A 13,722-nucleotide genomic window follows, 5' to 3' on the forward strand; every position below is an offset into this window, starting at 1 on the left:
CGCGGAGGAGCCGCCACCGCCGCCGGAGCGCCCTTCTCCGCCTGTCCGCGAGCAGGGGATGGGGGCGCGCGGGAGCAGGGGAGCCCGATCCGCCGGCGTCCGCGCCCGATCCGAGCGGATCCGCGTCGGGAAGGCCAAAGGAGGTGCAGACCCGGGGAGAGGCGCAATGGGTGGAGAGCGGCAGGGGAGGCGCGGGCGGCCGGAGGTGTGGAGCACAGCGGCGGCGGCTCGGGGGCCGGCCGTGGAGAGAGAGGAGAAGAAAGAAAGAGAGAGGAAGGGGAGAGGAGAGATGTGGCTGACAAGTGGACCCCACCGCAACGTGGCACGTCAGCGAAACCGGGTAGCAAAACCGCTCGATGGTCGAAAATGAACGGTTTCAAGGGTTGGATGGTCAAAAATATCCGATTTTGGAGTTCGATGGCCAAAATCAAACCGAGGCAAGAGTTGGATGGCCAAAAATGGACTTTTTCCATCAGAAAACACATACGTATGCCAAAAATTCAGTAGTGAGAGTTCTGCCCCTTCCAGCCAAAACCGACCTAGTCGTCCAGGCATCTAGCTATCACATAGTAAACATGATCCTTAAGGTTTGGTGTAGAAAAGCACCCGGGATGCAATGCCATTGCCAGTGGGCATCAGTGCTCCAAGTGGAAAACACACTCTGTCAAACGCTGCAGTTTGCTTGCGTCAAGCTTCTGGTTGGTCTGAGCCTTTGGTTTCTTGACAGTAAGCATCTTGGTCCCCACATCCAAACTCCAACCCTTTTGCACAGCATCTGCAATGGGGTTGATGGAAGTTGTTATAATCTAATTCTGGAGCAGGTAAAGATCAGCTGCAATAGTGTAAGTAAAACTTGCATAACTACCAACTAAAAAGGCATGTCTGGGATAATAATAAAGTAATGGTGCCAACAGATACCTGTCAAACTTGAGTTATCATATAACAGTCAAAAAAATGTAGGGGGAAATGGATGCACTACAAAAAAAAATCCAGAGAAATGGCGACAATAAAACTGCTGCTTACCTCCAACAGTTCCACGACTGTTCTCAATGAAAGACACTGATCAAGAGTAAGTAATTATACATATCCGGGTTGTTGGAAATAACTGCCTCTCTCGAGTGTTTATCACTTGGCGGACAAGCACAAAACAGCAACAGTAGTTTTTTTTTTGTGGATGAGGGCTAATGCTAACAGGGGTACGCAAGTAGATACTGGTATAACGTATCGCTAACGAATCATACAGGCCACTATTAATAATGTCAACGAAAGTTCATACTAGGCAAATGTATGTAACCAAACTAGGAACGTGGATAATATAAGCTAGCCTGAGATAAATAAAAGACAAACTACTAAGCATAGCAAGTTTAATATAGAAGTAGCTTGCAGTGAGAAGTTTAGAGCTACTACTGTAGAGATAGCAAGTTTAATATAGAAGTAGCTTCCAATAGAAGTTTAGATCTACTACTGTAGAGATAAGTGACGCGTAGAAGATCAGGGCAAACAAGACTACCCACAAGAGCATATTATATTTATGGAAAAGCAGATGAATTTTAGTGCAAATAAGCCTCAATGTCAATCAAAAGCTCTTCATATCTGAAAACATGCAGACTCAAGACTTATGTTTATGTATTCTCAAGATTAAATAAGTTATAGAGCAGACAAATAGGTAGAGGAAAATAAATCATGTTATCTATCAAATTAAATAAGTTTGTGATGCTAGAAGGATATGACTTCTCAAGATTTATTGGGTCTAAAATAATGCCATCCCTTCAGTAAATATTTGTAACTAAAGAAAAAAAAACATGAATGGTGCTCTCTTCTTCAATTCAACCAATTAAATCTAAGAAAGAGACATGAGTCGTAGTGGAAAAGAATTCAGTATATTCCAAATTGCAACATTAATATAACTTCGCTACATCTTAAACCAACAAAGAAATGGTCATCGAATAAAGTAGAACTTTCATATTGAAATTGAAAGGGAAAATCTAACTGGGTGGAATGCGAAACATACAGTTTGTAGAATCCTCCTCACTCATTCCCATGAAGTGAGCAACATCAGCAACGCTGATTGTTGAATATGCAGAAGTCAAAAGCTGGAATATCCTCTGTCTGTAGCTTTCTACATCATAACAAACAAAGATCAGATATTCACCTCAATAGTTACACTCACATTATAAAAACAAGCATTGATCAATTTCCAAACAAGCAAGCAAGCAAACAGAAACCATCCTCCATCTCCATGTTAACAGCCTGAAAATCATATTTCCTTTACAGATATGTCAGAATATCATTAATTTGATCAGCATTTCATTTTGTATTTAGTAAATTCTGCCTTAGTCTCAAGATTTCAGCACTCTTGCCATTTGATAGCTACAATTTTTTTAACAGCCAGATGTAGACATAAAAATCCTAAGCTCCTCTCAAGTAATAGTAGCAATGAGCCATTGGTTCGCTACATACTATCCGTCAAAAGTGCATTCTGCACCAGCGCTTCTCGCATTATGCTTTCACCATATAGCACAAGTATATAAATATCAAATTTGCTGGCATAAAAATCCCTACTGAAACACAAGGTGCTATGGCCAATTGACACCTAGGGAAACAATGAAATTTAAAAGAATATAATCAGTGATCAGAGTATCATAGAGCCATGGAGCTCCCCTGAGAACTACTCGGTCATCAATTTAAATAAGCATATCTGATTCTTGGAGCAACCCAATTTTATAGATGCATTTTCCCACAACTAATACATGGCAATATGTTCAACATTCTGTCCCCACCTATGCCACTAAAGACTAAACTACCGCATCTCTATAGAAGCAAGTGTACATCACGATTCAGTCTGCACTAGTTTGCATAACAAGCACAATAAAACTGTAAGTGTCATACAAATAAAGCATTGGGTCACTCGAATTCTTCTTTGAATAAAACAAGGACTATACCTAGGAAGGCAGTGGTGAAGTCAGCAAGGTCAGGGCCCCACTCAAATCCCTGTGCGGCCGTGTAGACACCAGCGTAGTCGCGATTCCAGAGGCACTGGCCGATCCTCCAGACGGCGGCGAGCTCCGGAGACGCGTCCTTCACCTCCTGTGGCAGCGACTTCCAGAAGAACCTCGCGCTGTTCCTGCTCACGGCCAACCATACCACCGCATCCTCATTAACAAAACCCTAGCCCAAATCCAGAAAAAGATGGGAAAACACGAGGTCAAAGGGCAGCGAGTCGCATACAAGTCGTTGAGGTACAGATGGGCGAGGAGATGGACGGCGTGGGGCCATTCGTCGGTGGTGGTTCCCCTGGACGCGGCCTGCGAGATGCATGGGGATTCCTGTGAGGTGGGGCGCTTACCCTAACACGGGGGTGGAAGAGAGACGAGGAGGCCAGGAGGGTACCTGGAGGAGGAGTTCGTCGCAGAGGGGGGCTAGAGTGGAGTAGGACTTGTCGGAGAGGGCGGCCTGGACGGCGGAGAGATCCATCGGCGGCGCAGGAGGTGGATATCGCCGACACCGGTTGGGGAAGAATGGCCGGAGGGTTTTTTGGGCGTCCCTAAACCTTACCGAAGATTTATGAGCAGGGCCGGCCCTATAAATTTTATGTTAAGAGTATTTGAGCAAGCAAGAAGAAAAAAATTCGTTAAACTAATTTTTAATATTAAATTACAATATATAGTATAAATAATAAAATTACTTTTCAATATATATAGCTCATAAAATATGACAACAGTATAAAAAAATTAAAACAATAATTATCTCAAATAACATATAATGCTTTAAAATCCTATATGTACTAATTATGTATATGTGATAAGTTTTCAAAAGCTTATATGTAAAAAATTATATGTAATAAAAATAACTATTATGATGGGTTTTCAAAAATTTATTATACTAAATAGAAATTATATATACTAATTACCTATGATCTAGGCCCCAGCTCCATAGGCCACCGACGATCGCACTGCCTCCCCTCCCCTGTTTATGTAAGAAGTAAGTATAAACAGATATCTAAAATAATGTGTGGACTGATCAATTAATTATTATATTTTAATATTATTATCCATTAATCTAAAAAATAATTATTATCTATTATTGACATTGAGCACATTCTATTCATTTCGCATTCCAATCTATATAATTTTTTATCAAATATTTCATGATTTATTCAAAATATTGAACTGATACCGTCAACATTTTAAATACTAATAACATTCCCTCTCCTCCAAACAACGCGTATTGATAATTCAATATCAGTACTTTTGAACATTCAGTCTTCGACTGAGTTCATAAAGATGAATTTGCATTACCTCACAAGTTAACAGCAGAACTCTTCTCATGATATTGATCTAGCTCGTAAGCTAACAACATAACTCTTCTCATCATGATATTGATCTACAACAATACACCTTCCGTTGGCCTAGTAAATGACAACAGGATCTACAACATTATAGCTCTAGTTGGTTGGTTGATAGCATCCCAATGCTCAGGTATATCGCTAAAATTTGACGGGGTAAAACATTAAACGGCTATGAGTTATCGATCTCAACCACAACTTTAAAGGCAATTGTTATTAAAAAAAAGTTCATTAATGTAGCTAGGCGGTCCAAGTCAGCAGCATAACAATTATGAGAAAACAAACAAAAAAATAAAACAGAGAGGAAGACGTTCTTTGTTGCCAAGCTACAGCAATTAAACTGAGAACCATCTTAGCCAGACAGCACGATATATAGAATAAACTTCGAATATCATCTACCAATGAATTATGCTGTTTTGCATCACCATACATATATCGTGATGGACTCCAATTCCAGCAAGCATAACCAAAGCTAGAGTGACACGGGCTGCCATTTTTAACCCAGATCTGCTCGGCTAGAATTATACTTACTGGCTCATAATTCGTATAATTCCAGCCGAGCAAATAGCATTTTGCTGCAAAATGTGGAAGTGAAAGAAAGCAAACAGCTTTTACAATCATGGGTCTAAAGAGGTGGATCTATATTTTCTTACAGCAATCAGAAACCACAAAATCCAGAGAAACCGAAGTAAACAAAACACATGGAAAACACCTGCTCGCTTCTTAAAAGAGTTCAAGTGCATTTCACAATTATGAATTCACAGTGCATACAAGGTTTCAACAATGAAGCTCTCACTCTGTGATTTGCAACTACGTAAAAGAATCTTCTGAGGTAGCTTTCAACTTTCATGATAACACGTTTAAGAATGCTACAATGCACAATTGGAACAGCACCATGTCTGAGACAAAAAAAAAAAGGCAAATGGACGAATAACCTAGCTACAAAATCATAACTAGCCTCATCCCCACACTGGAGTCACTATGTCAACTTTTAGCATAAACCTAACCAGATAAAATGTTAAAACGAGACAATAAAAAGCTGAAAGTCATGGAATTGCAGCGCTGATGCCTCGGCCCAATCTACTCTTGTGGAGGAGGTCCCCGGCCTCGCCCTCCACGCCCACGACCACGCCCTCGGCCCCTGCCTCTGCCACCTTCTGCAGTTAACAATGATTCAGTACTGGTTCCAGGGAAAATTCTCAGATAATTCCTCGTACAGTAAAAAGAAATAGGATGCTGGTATAGGTACTGAGCAAACAGATTAAATTCCATAGTTTCATGTCAAAAAAGATATTGCTAAAGTTATCCTGATAGATGGATAAAAGGTAATGCAAACAGTTCCATTAAATCATGTTACAAGATAGAATTTATAATTAAGCCAAAGCAGATGCATTTACTTTCTAAGATAGTATCATACTCAATCCCATGTTAAACCATCAAGAGAGACAGGGAGAAGTGTCAAATAAAAATAATACTAGAACGGTTAGAATGCTACTCCCATGTAAAAATTTAAACAGAACTAACCATATCCTTGCATAGGTGGTGCATTATATCCATCATTATATTGACCAGCTTCTTCCATTGGATAAGCATCACCACCATAACCCCTTCCAGGCCCAAAAGATCCACGCCTTCCCCGACCCCTCCCTCTGCCACGATTTCCGTGTGGAGCCTCCTCTGGTTCTCCAAACTCGTCATTGTAGTCTACTGCTCCATTGCTGAAACCTACACCACAATTATTCCAAATGCAAAGTCAGAAATCAGATATCAAAAGCAAGACCAAGGATAACTTGTAGAAACATACTGAAATTACAATAACAAGTGTAACCAAGCAGATACATACCTCTTCCACGGCCCCTTCCCCTACGACCACGTCCTCTTCCACGACCACTTGGTATGGCCTCTGCAGAATTAAAATACAAAAGGTTCATTACATAGACAAAAGTAGGGAAGATGTAGTACAAGTTTCCTAACTAACAACAGCACACCTGCATCCTGATCGAACTCAGCTGCTGGCCTGACCTGATCAGCTGGTATCGGTGGCTGGTAACTGCAAGAATACAACACCATGTTCACGTATTGAGTTTCAAGAAGGAATTGAAGAATTAGAAACAGAGAAAGGCCATCCTAACTGCTAGTGACCCAATTTAAAACAGGCAAGACACTACAAATCTAGCAAATCAGTGCTACGATTTCTCCAAAGGCTAACTTTAATGTTTGAAGGAACTTCTGTCCACATCACTATCATATTAGTTATTGGCACATACACTGCATGTACTATCTTAGAAACATTATAAACTGTGACCAAACAAAATTGTCATGATAATGTATCTACAATATTACAATAAGAAATTTATATTCAATATTTAAATCTGTATGCGCTTATTAAGAAAAATGGGACAACAGTCTTCTAAGAAATTTTGAACATACACGGAAAAGAAAAGGCTGTGACTGCACATACCCAGGAGACGATGTATCCAGCTCCTTCTTTGACAATTTAATGGTAATCAAGGACACATGGCGAGTGGTCTCCAGACTGCCATGGAAACATGAAGCGATCAGGTAAAAATCTCTTCAGAAAGCACAAATGTAAGAAAATATGCCCCTTACGTGACAAGGCCTTCTTCCAATGGCTCCCATGTATCAGTTATGTCAATGGATTCAATAGATGTATTCTGATGGAGACCAGCAATCCTTCTCTGCTCAGGGGATAGCACACAAAAGTCAATAATTGGCATAGCTACAAAAGGTTATCATTAACAAAATAATAAGTGGTATTGTGAACTTGTAATTCCACCTTAAGAAGCTCCACGATGAAAACTGTCTTGTTGATCGCCTTTCCCATAGCCTTGATGACAATGTCATCCACCGCGTTGTCCTGCAATGGATGAGGCATTACAAAGCAAAAACAGTGAATAATTTGATTTAGAGCAAACAGTAGTAGGTGCTTCGACATGCAAGGATATACCCAGCGCCGCCCTAAAACTTAAATCGACCTACTAGCATAAGCCAGGGGGCAAGATGTTTCATGAACCTTACACAATTACAAGGAACAGTACTAAAGCAAGAATCCTACACGAAAGATTCATTAATGAACAGTAGCAATCTCGGCATACATAGTAATGAATACATGATAAAAATCTCATCCCAATTTAGTAGCTCAACTAAGCAGTGGGTACCTAAAATATGCATAGACTCCACATATGCACCATGCAAGGGCAAAGCAGTGCACCACTCCTGCCAACAACCGCCTACAGGTAGTTGCTACTAGTCGTTTTCCCTCCAACCCTGGCTGTAGGCCTCTAGCATAATCGCAATCGATCGAGCCCTAGTACGAACAGTAAAGAATTCAAATTCGAAGCCCTAACCGCAGGAGGGCCACCCTTCTGATTCGCGCCGCGCGGCTCGCTCACAAAAAGCTTACCAAACCCGCACTAAACCTAGCCGAAAATCCTTAACCAGCAAGCAGAGGGTAATCCGTCGAACCTGGAGCAGGGCGAGCGCGTAGGTGATGTAGTTGCGGGGCCGGCCCTGCGCCGTGATTCGGATCTCGTTGGCGCCGATGGGGGACTCCTCCCGCTGCTTCTCCACCCTCTGGTAGCGATCCATCGCCTCCGACGACGACGACGACTCCGCTAGTCCTCCACTCCTCCTCCTCGACAAGCAAGCGCGAGCGCGAGCGCGAGCGCGAAACCTCCCTTGCGAAGCCGACGGCCGCGTGCGTTGGGTGCTGCGGTTGCGGGCGCGGGCGTTGAACTCGTGGTGGTTTGGCTTGGGAGGGGTGGCGCCGTGGGGCCGTGGTGGTGGCGATAATATAAGAGGGGGGAGAAGCAAAGACAGGGGACGAGGCGAGGTGGATAGGGTTTCCCTGCTGGGGTCGGCCGGTCCGAGCGGGTCCGACAGGGACACCGGCGCGGCAGGGGAGGCCGGGCCCGGCACGCTCGGACCGCGTGAGCTGCGCCGTAGGGTGGTGGGCTCGTGGTCTGGTCCAGTCCGGTCCGTTGAGTGGGGGCCGGCCGCGGCCGAGAGGCATTTGCCGCGCGCGCGCCTGATCGATGAAGGGGGTGCGGATCCGAGGCGCGGGGGAGAGAGCCGATCGGGGCCCGGGTGGCGTAGAGTGGAGCAAAGCTGTCCCAGCCTCAGCCTGTTTGAAGTCCGTCGTGTGCTCCTGTTCGTTCGTCGCGCTGACCGACCCCGAGGTGGGCCCCGTGGAGTTAAGTGTTCCGACCGAGCCCGTCCCGTTCTTGTGCTCGACGCGAAGATCCAGCGATGATCCATCTCAGACTGAACGGATTGGAATCCAAGTCGAACTGGGCTCAATGTAGCGTGGAGGCCTGTTAATCTGTTGTACAGACTATCCTCTCCAACGGGCCCGTGTACTACAGCTTCGCCACCAGTAGTAGTACGGACGATTAAGCCCATGATGAAGCGAAACCACGCAGCTTCAAGGAGACGGCGTTATTTTTTCACAGCCGTCGGAAAACATGCATTCGCGGTTAGTCCCTGGAAAGCTACCTAACTTATTTGCCATAGAGCACTCAAAATTAAAAAATAATAATAAGTGTAAAATGGTTAGACATGTTGTCTGCAATCTACCTTGATACAAAAGCAATCAAACTCCAAACAACTTTTCTTTTTCAATGCAAAAGGTACATTTATCACTTATTACAAATTTCTTTTTTAATCAAATTGTATTTTTTCTGAGACAGCCTTTTGATACCTGAGCCACATGGGGGAAAAAATCAAAAATTGACTTTCACAACCTATTCACCGTGATGCTTGCATTTTTCCTTTTTTGGTGCTTTTTCCAAATTCCAGTGCAGCATTCACCGTGACCGTGTGCTCGGGGGCCGTGGTTACACACAGGCTAGGTTTTTCCGCCCGCTAGTAGCCCGTAGCCGCCCTGACGCTGTGACGCTCCCAAAGCCGCCGCCAAGAGGGTTTCTCTTCTCTTCCGCTCGCCATCTCGAAAGCTCGCCGGCACCCTTCAATCCCAAGCAGTCCTCGACGCAGATGGCAGTTCCCGGAGGCCGCAACGGCCTCAGGGACGACGAGGACGACATCGCCGAGCACGCTGAGGTCTTCGCCGGCGCCTCCGACGACGAGGACGTGCCTCCCCACCTCCGCGCCCTCGCCAACGCCGCCCAGACCGGCGATGTCGATGCCCTCCGTGCCGCCCTCGGTACTGGCTTGATCCGACCCATTCGCTTGCGATCCTCGTTTGCTGGAACCCTTCTGGGGTTAGGTGGAATCACTTGATTAGATACGAGCACCAATATTGCATAGGTTGACACTTTTTCCGGTCGCATAGATTAGCTATTTCTAATCGTTGCAGTGCACTTCCCGATTCGTACTACTTCCGTGAAATTGCATTGAATTACGCTTGCCACGTTGCTACTTTGCGTGGCATTGCTGCGAATTTGGTCCTATTTGAACAACTAGCTATAGTGTTGCATGAGCGTATAGCCCTGTAGAGACTTGCATGAGGCTTGTGCATGGAAATTTTTCCATGTGGCGGTGTGGATCAGCTTGTGTGTTGCCTGAATTTGTTGAAGCCTTCTGTATCATTGTTGTGGTGAATGGGTTTGAGCCTTTGGGAGGTATCTGCTTCAGGCAATTGTGTTTCTGTTCACTTGTTTGGTGTTCTATTTGATTTCATCTTTGGGAATTGGGTTATCTCTGAGCAAAATGCCACCTCAGCTCCATGGCACTTGAATGAGATGTGTATATAGAAGCACTAGATGGTTACATGCTTAATGCAGTGCAAGAGAAGATAATCATATCTTTTTTAAAAATCATACTTACATCCTACATTGGGGTGGGGTGGGGGTGGGGATGCAGCTTTGCTTTTTGCTGCGAAAAATACTATTATACTCGAAGGAACCTTGCAGTTGGTTTATTTTGTAGCTTGTTACTTGCTTGTTTGACATGCTGTGGGCATCCCCATGGACCTTTTTGGTTTCCTTCAATCTTTGCAATCATTGTTCAGGAACAAATGTATGATTATTCCTGGTTTGATCATTCAGTATTTTCCCATATGCCCCTCTTAACGTAGTATTATACTGATTTAATATTCAAATCTATCTATTTAAGTTACCATACTATACATATGCTAAGTTGCTAACCATCAGATTGTCAGTACATGTTAACTGTATTTATTATAGTCTTATTCCTAAACTTGAAGGGTGATTCAACTTTTCTTCATTGTATCAGCTGCCTTTCAACTTTGCCGTCCAGTGTTTTCGACTATTTACTTTCAAGTGCATTCCTGGCAACAGGGGAAAAAAACTGTGCATATTTGGTCATCTGTAAAACTCTCACATAGGTTCTACTATTTTTATTTACGCAGATAACCATGATGGCAGTATTGATGTTCCTGTTGAAGATGGTGATACTCTGCTTCACCTGGCATGCTTATATGGTCATCTTCCTTGTGTGCAGGTTGACATTTTTATCTTGTTTATTTCTCCCCTTTGATTATGGGCTTTATCTGTAACTAACAGTGGCCACCTGTCAGCTACTGTTGGAACGTGGGGCTAGCTTGGAATGTAAAGATGAAGAAGGTGCAATTCCTCTTCACGATGCTTGTGCTGGAGGTGTGTATTTTTTTTATTTTTTTTGCACAAGGAGCTTTATGCTTTTATTCACTGTTCTATTTTGTTTTCTTAACATTTTTCTGTACAGGCTTCACTGAGATGGTCCAATATATGCTTAACTTCGCTGCTAGCAGGGATGATTGCATAGTGCGAATGCTCAACACCGTGGATTCTGAAGGCGATACAGTAATCCCATAAACCTTTCCATCATTTTCAAACTGATATTATCTTCTATATACCATCTGCATGGAAATTTAAATTCTGCATTTACCTTATGCAGCCGCTCCATCATGCTGCTAGAGGAGAACATTTGGATGTTGTCAAGCTTTTGCTCGAGGCCGGGGCTTCTCCCAAGAAAGAGAACACTTATGGGCAGACGCCTGCTGATATGGCTGACCAAGACACTGAAGTTCGAACCCTGTTGCTTGCGAAGCAAATTGAGGCAAGCACACACATGGGTGATGATTAAGCACGGTGTAATTCTTGGTTGAAACTGGTGATATGGAGCAGTAGTCGAGATATATTGCTATCTTCTCTTCCATCCATGCTTCAACGAAACTGAAGTAATATTGTAGTCAAAATGTTATAGTATGGAGGGATTAGCTACACGACTGATGCTCCTTTTCCATATTGTTGCATTATGAGATAAATTTGAGCACCCTTCCATTTTCCCCTTTTCTGATGCTCCTTGGGGATGCTATAGTGCTGGTAGTAAATGGATCATGGCCCGAATACTCTCTTCGCAATCGAACTTGGTCCTTGTATATTGTTAGATTAAAATTATATAAGATTAGAATCCAGCCCTTGGATTATCTAGCCTAAACAAGGCAATAGTGTCATGCTTTTTTACAATGTTATCTGCTGGTTAATCATATACAATTTTGATCTAGGGGTTAAATTTTAGATCCTGTCGCATCAAATAGAATCTTACCATTTATGAGTATTAAGTAAAGTCTAATTACAAAATTAATTGCAGAACTCTTGCGCTAAATTGTGTGATTATGGGTTAATTACTCATTAAATTCGTTTTGCGAATTAGCACCAATCTGTGCAAAAGGTTTTGTAAACATATTTTATTTAATACTTATAAATGATAATATTCTCTTTGATGTGACACTGGATCCAAACAAGTGAAGAAACAACGTAGAGATGTTAAAGATTATTGTTGGGCTTTCTGACATTAGAGCCGTTCATGCTCTTTTGCTAGCTGTGAACTTTTTTCTAACTTGTTGCTTGCTGGCACGGTCCACGTTCAGCAGAACGAAACCACGGTCCAGATTGCTGAATGCTAAGCGGTTTTTTCTTTTTTATATTTAAAAAAAATTAAAATTTCAAAAATATATGTCGGTTTTGGAAAATTTCAAAAATATACCCCGGTCGCCCTATGGGGGGCGACAGGGCTCAAATGTAATTTTTTTTTCTTCAAATTTGGCACACCACACCAATAGGCAAACCGCCAAATTTGAAGAAAAAAAAATACATTTGAGCCCTGTCGCCCCCCCATAGGGCGACCGGGGTATATTTTTGAAATTTTCCAAAACCGACATATATTTTTGAAATTTTAATTTTTTTTAAATATAAAAAAGAAAAAACCGCGAATGCTAATGGGATGCAATAAACATCCTTTTCTCTGGCCCGAGCTAACTCTCGTGGGCTTTTTTGACCCATAGTATGGTTCAGATGTTTTCTAAGAGAACTACATGATGCGGTGTGGAGTAGGCAACAGCTGACATCAAGGTGATAAACCAACAGTCGAGGCAGTGTGCGTTTGCGAAGAGAGCAGCAACCGAAAGCGAGATGTAACTACAGTGGCTCACTGGTTCGTTTAAGTTCACCAAAACAGACGTTCTGAAGTGAACGGTGCTAGCTGAATCTGATGTTTAGTATGTTAGAGCAACTCCAAACAGATTGGTCTTTTCTTTTCCTCTTTCTCACCATATAGGGAAATTTCCTTTCTCAATTTCAACATATATGAAAGAAGTGCTCCAGCAGATTGATTTTCCCCTCTTTTTATATGGAAAGAGAGATGTGATGTCTACCTTTTTATTGGGGATTAGAGAGAAACTATTGGGGATTAAGAAAAAATAAAGAGGAAAGATAGATGGAAAATCAATCTGCTAGAATAGATTTTTTTCAACATCAATCCCTTATATTAAGAAAAAGTGGAAAGGGAAAAAGAGAATATCAATCTGTTGGAATTGTTTTAACCATTCTGCTCCTAACCCCTTGTCCGGTTGCTCATGGCAAATTTGGCAAGAAGATTCTCCTCCGGAGTCGGCAAGATTCCTGCTGGCTCGCTGCCGCCGGCTTGCCTCCGCGCGGTGCGCGAGTTCTTGTACTAGCATGCTTCTGCATTCCGCGGTGTGTCCCTGCAAGCCTATTGGTGTGTCATTTCAAAAAAAAAAGCCTATTGGTGTGTCGGATCAAACAGGCAAAGACAGAGGCCGGTAGCAACGGACTCGACCCCGGCCCTGACCCAACGCGCCGGGCTGCCTGCCATGCACAAGCAACCTGGTCTTGTCGGGACGCAGCTGTACTCGGCTCGAACCTTCAATTTTTGTCCGCCCGTCAAGACCACGACACGCAACCGCGCGCGGCAGCTGAAGAAAATGTGACCGGGGCAAGACGAAAGCAATCGGGATTCCCTGACTTGCTGAAGGCTAAGTCAGGGAACACTGTTCCCGTGACTTTTGAGTCTCTATGGGCCGTCCGATCTGAGATGGATGGACAGGGTTGATTGCTACAGTACCCATGCTACAGTACAAAACAGTCCCCTTTTGA

General features: G+C 43.2%; 3 protein-coding genes across 3 annotated transcripts; 1 reads left to right on the forward strand and 2 right to left on the reverse strand.

Moving 5' to 3' along the window:
• Positions 1 to 444: 444 nt before the first annotated feature.
• Positions 445 to 3,559, reverse strand: LOC120691500 (COP9 signalosome complex subunit 8-like). The gene is made up of 5 exons (XM_039974574.1): positions 3,391 to 3,559; positions 3,229 to 3,305; positions 2,943 to 3,124; positions 2,012 to 2,119; positions 445 to 775 (listed from the first exon to the last, which is right to left on the reverse strand). The coding sequence occupies exons 1-5, from the start codon at positions 3,472 to 3,474 to the stop codon at positions 636 to 638; spliced, it is 591 nt and encodes a 196-aa protein (XP_039830508.1). The 5' UTR covers positions 3,475 to 3,559; the 3' UTR covers positions 445 to 635.
• A 1,506-nt stretch (positions 3,560 to 5,065) lies between these two features.
• LOC120692262 (ribonuclease P protein subunit p25-like) lies at positions 5,066 to 8,145 on the reverse strand. The gene is made up of 8 exons (XM_039975524.1): positions 7,832 to 8,145; positions 7,143 to 7,223; positions 6,956 to 7,044; positions 6,807 to 6,881; positions 6,334 to 6,395; positions 6,189 to 6,248; positions 5,870 to 6,070; positions 5,066 to 5,502 (listed from the first exon to the last, which is right to left on the reverse strand). Exons 1-8 carry the CDS (start codon positions 7,952 to 7,954, stop codon positions 5,426 to 5,428), a joined length of 768 nt encoding a protein of 255 aa, XP_039831458.1. The 5' UTR covers positions 7,955 to 8,145; the 3' UTR covers positions 5,066 to 5,425.
• Positions 8,146 to 9,231: 1,086 nt separating this feature from the next.
• Positions 9,232 to 11,745, forward strand: LOC120687645 (BRCA1-associated RING domain protein 1-like). Its single transcript, XM_039969675.1, has 5 exons — positions 9,232 to 9,527; positions 10,695 to 10,786; positions 10,863 to 10,941; positions 11,030 to 11,127; positions 11,222 to 11,745. The coding sequence occupies exons 1-5, from the start codon at positions 9,359 to 9,361 to the stop codon at positions 11,408 to 11,410; spliced, it is 627 nt and encodes a 208-aa protein (XP_039825609.1). The 5' UTR covers positions 9,232 to 9,358; the 3' UTR covers positions 11,411 to 11,745.
• The last annotated feature ends 1,977 nt before the right edge of the window (positions 11,746 to 13,722 follow it).

This window comes from Panicum virgatum, chromosome 9N (assembly GCF_016808335.1).
Source record: "Panicum virgatum strain AP13 chromosome 9N, P.virgatum_v5, whole genome shotgun sequence".
In the NCBI taxonomy this organism is placed as follows: Eukaryota; Viridiplantae; Streptophyta; class Magnoliopsida; order Poales; family Poaceae; genus Panicum; species Panicum virgatum.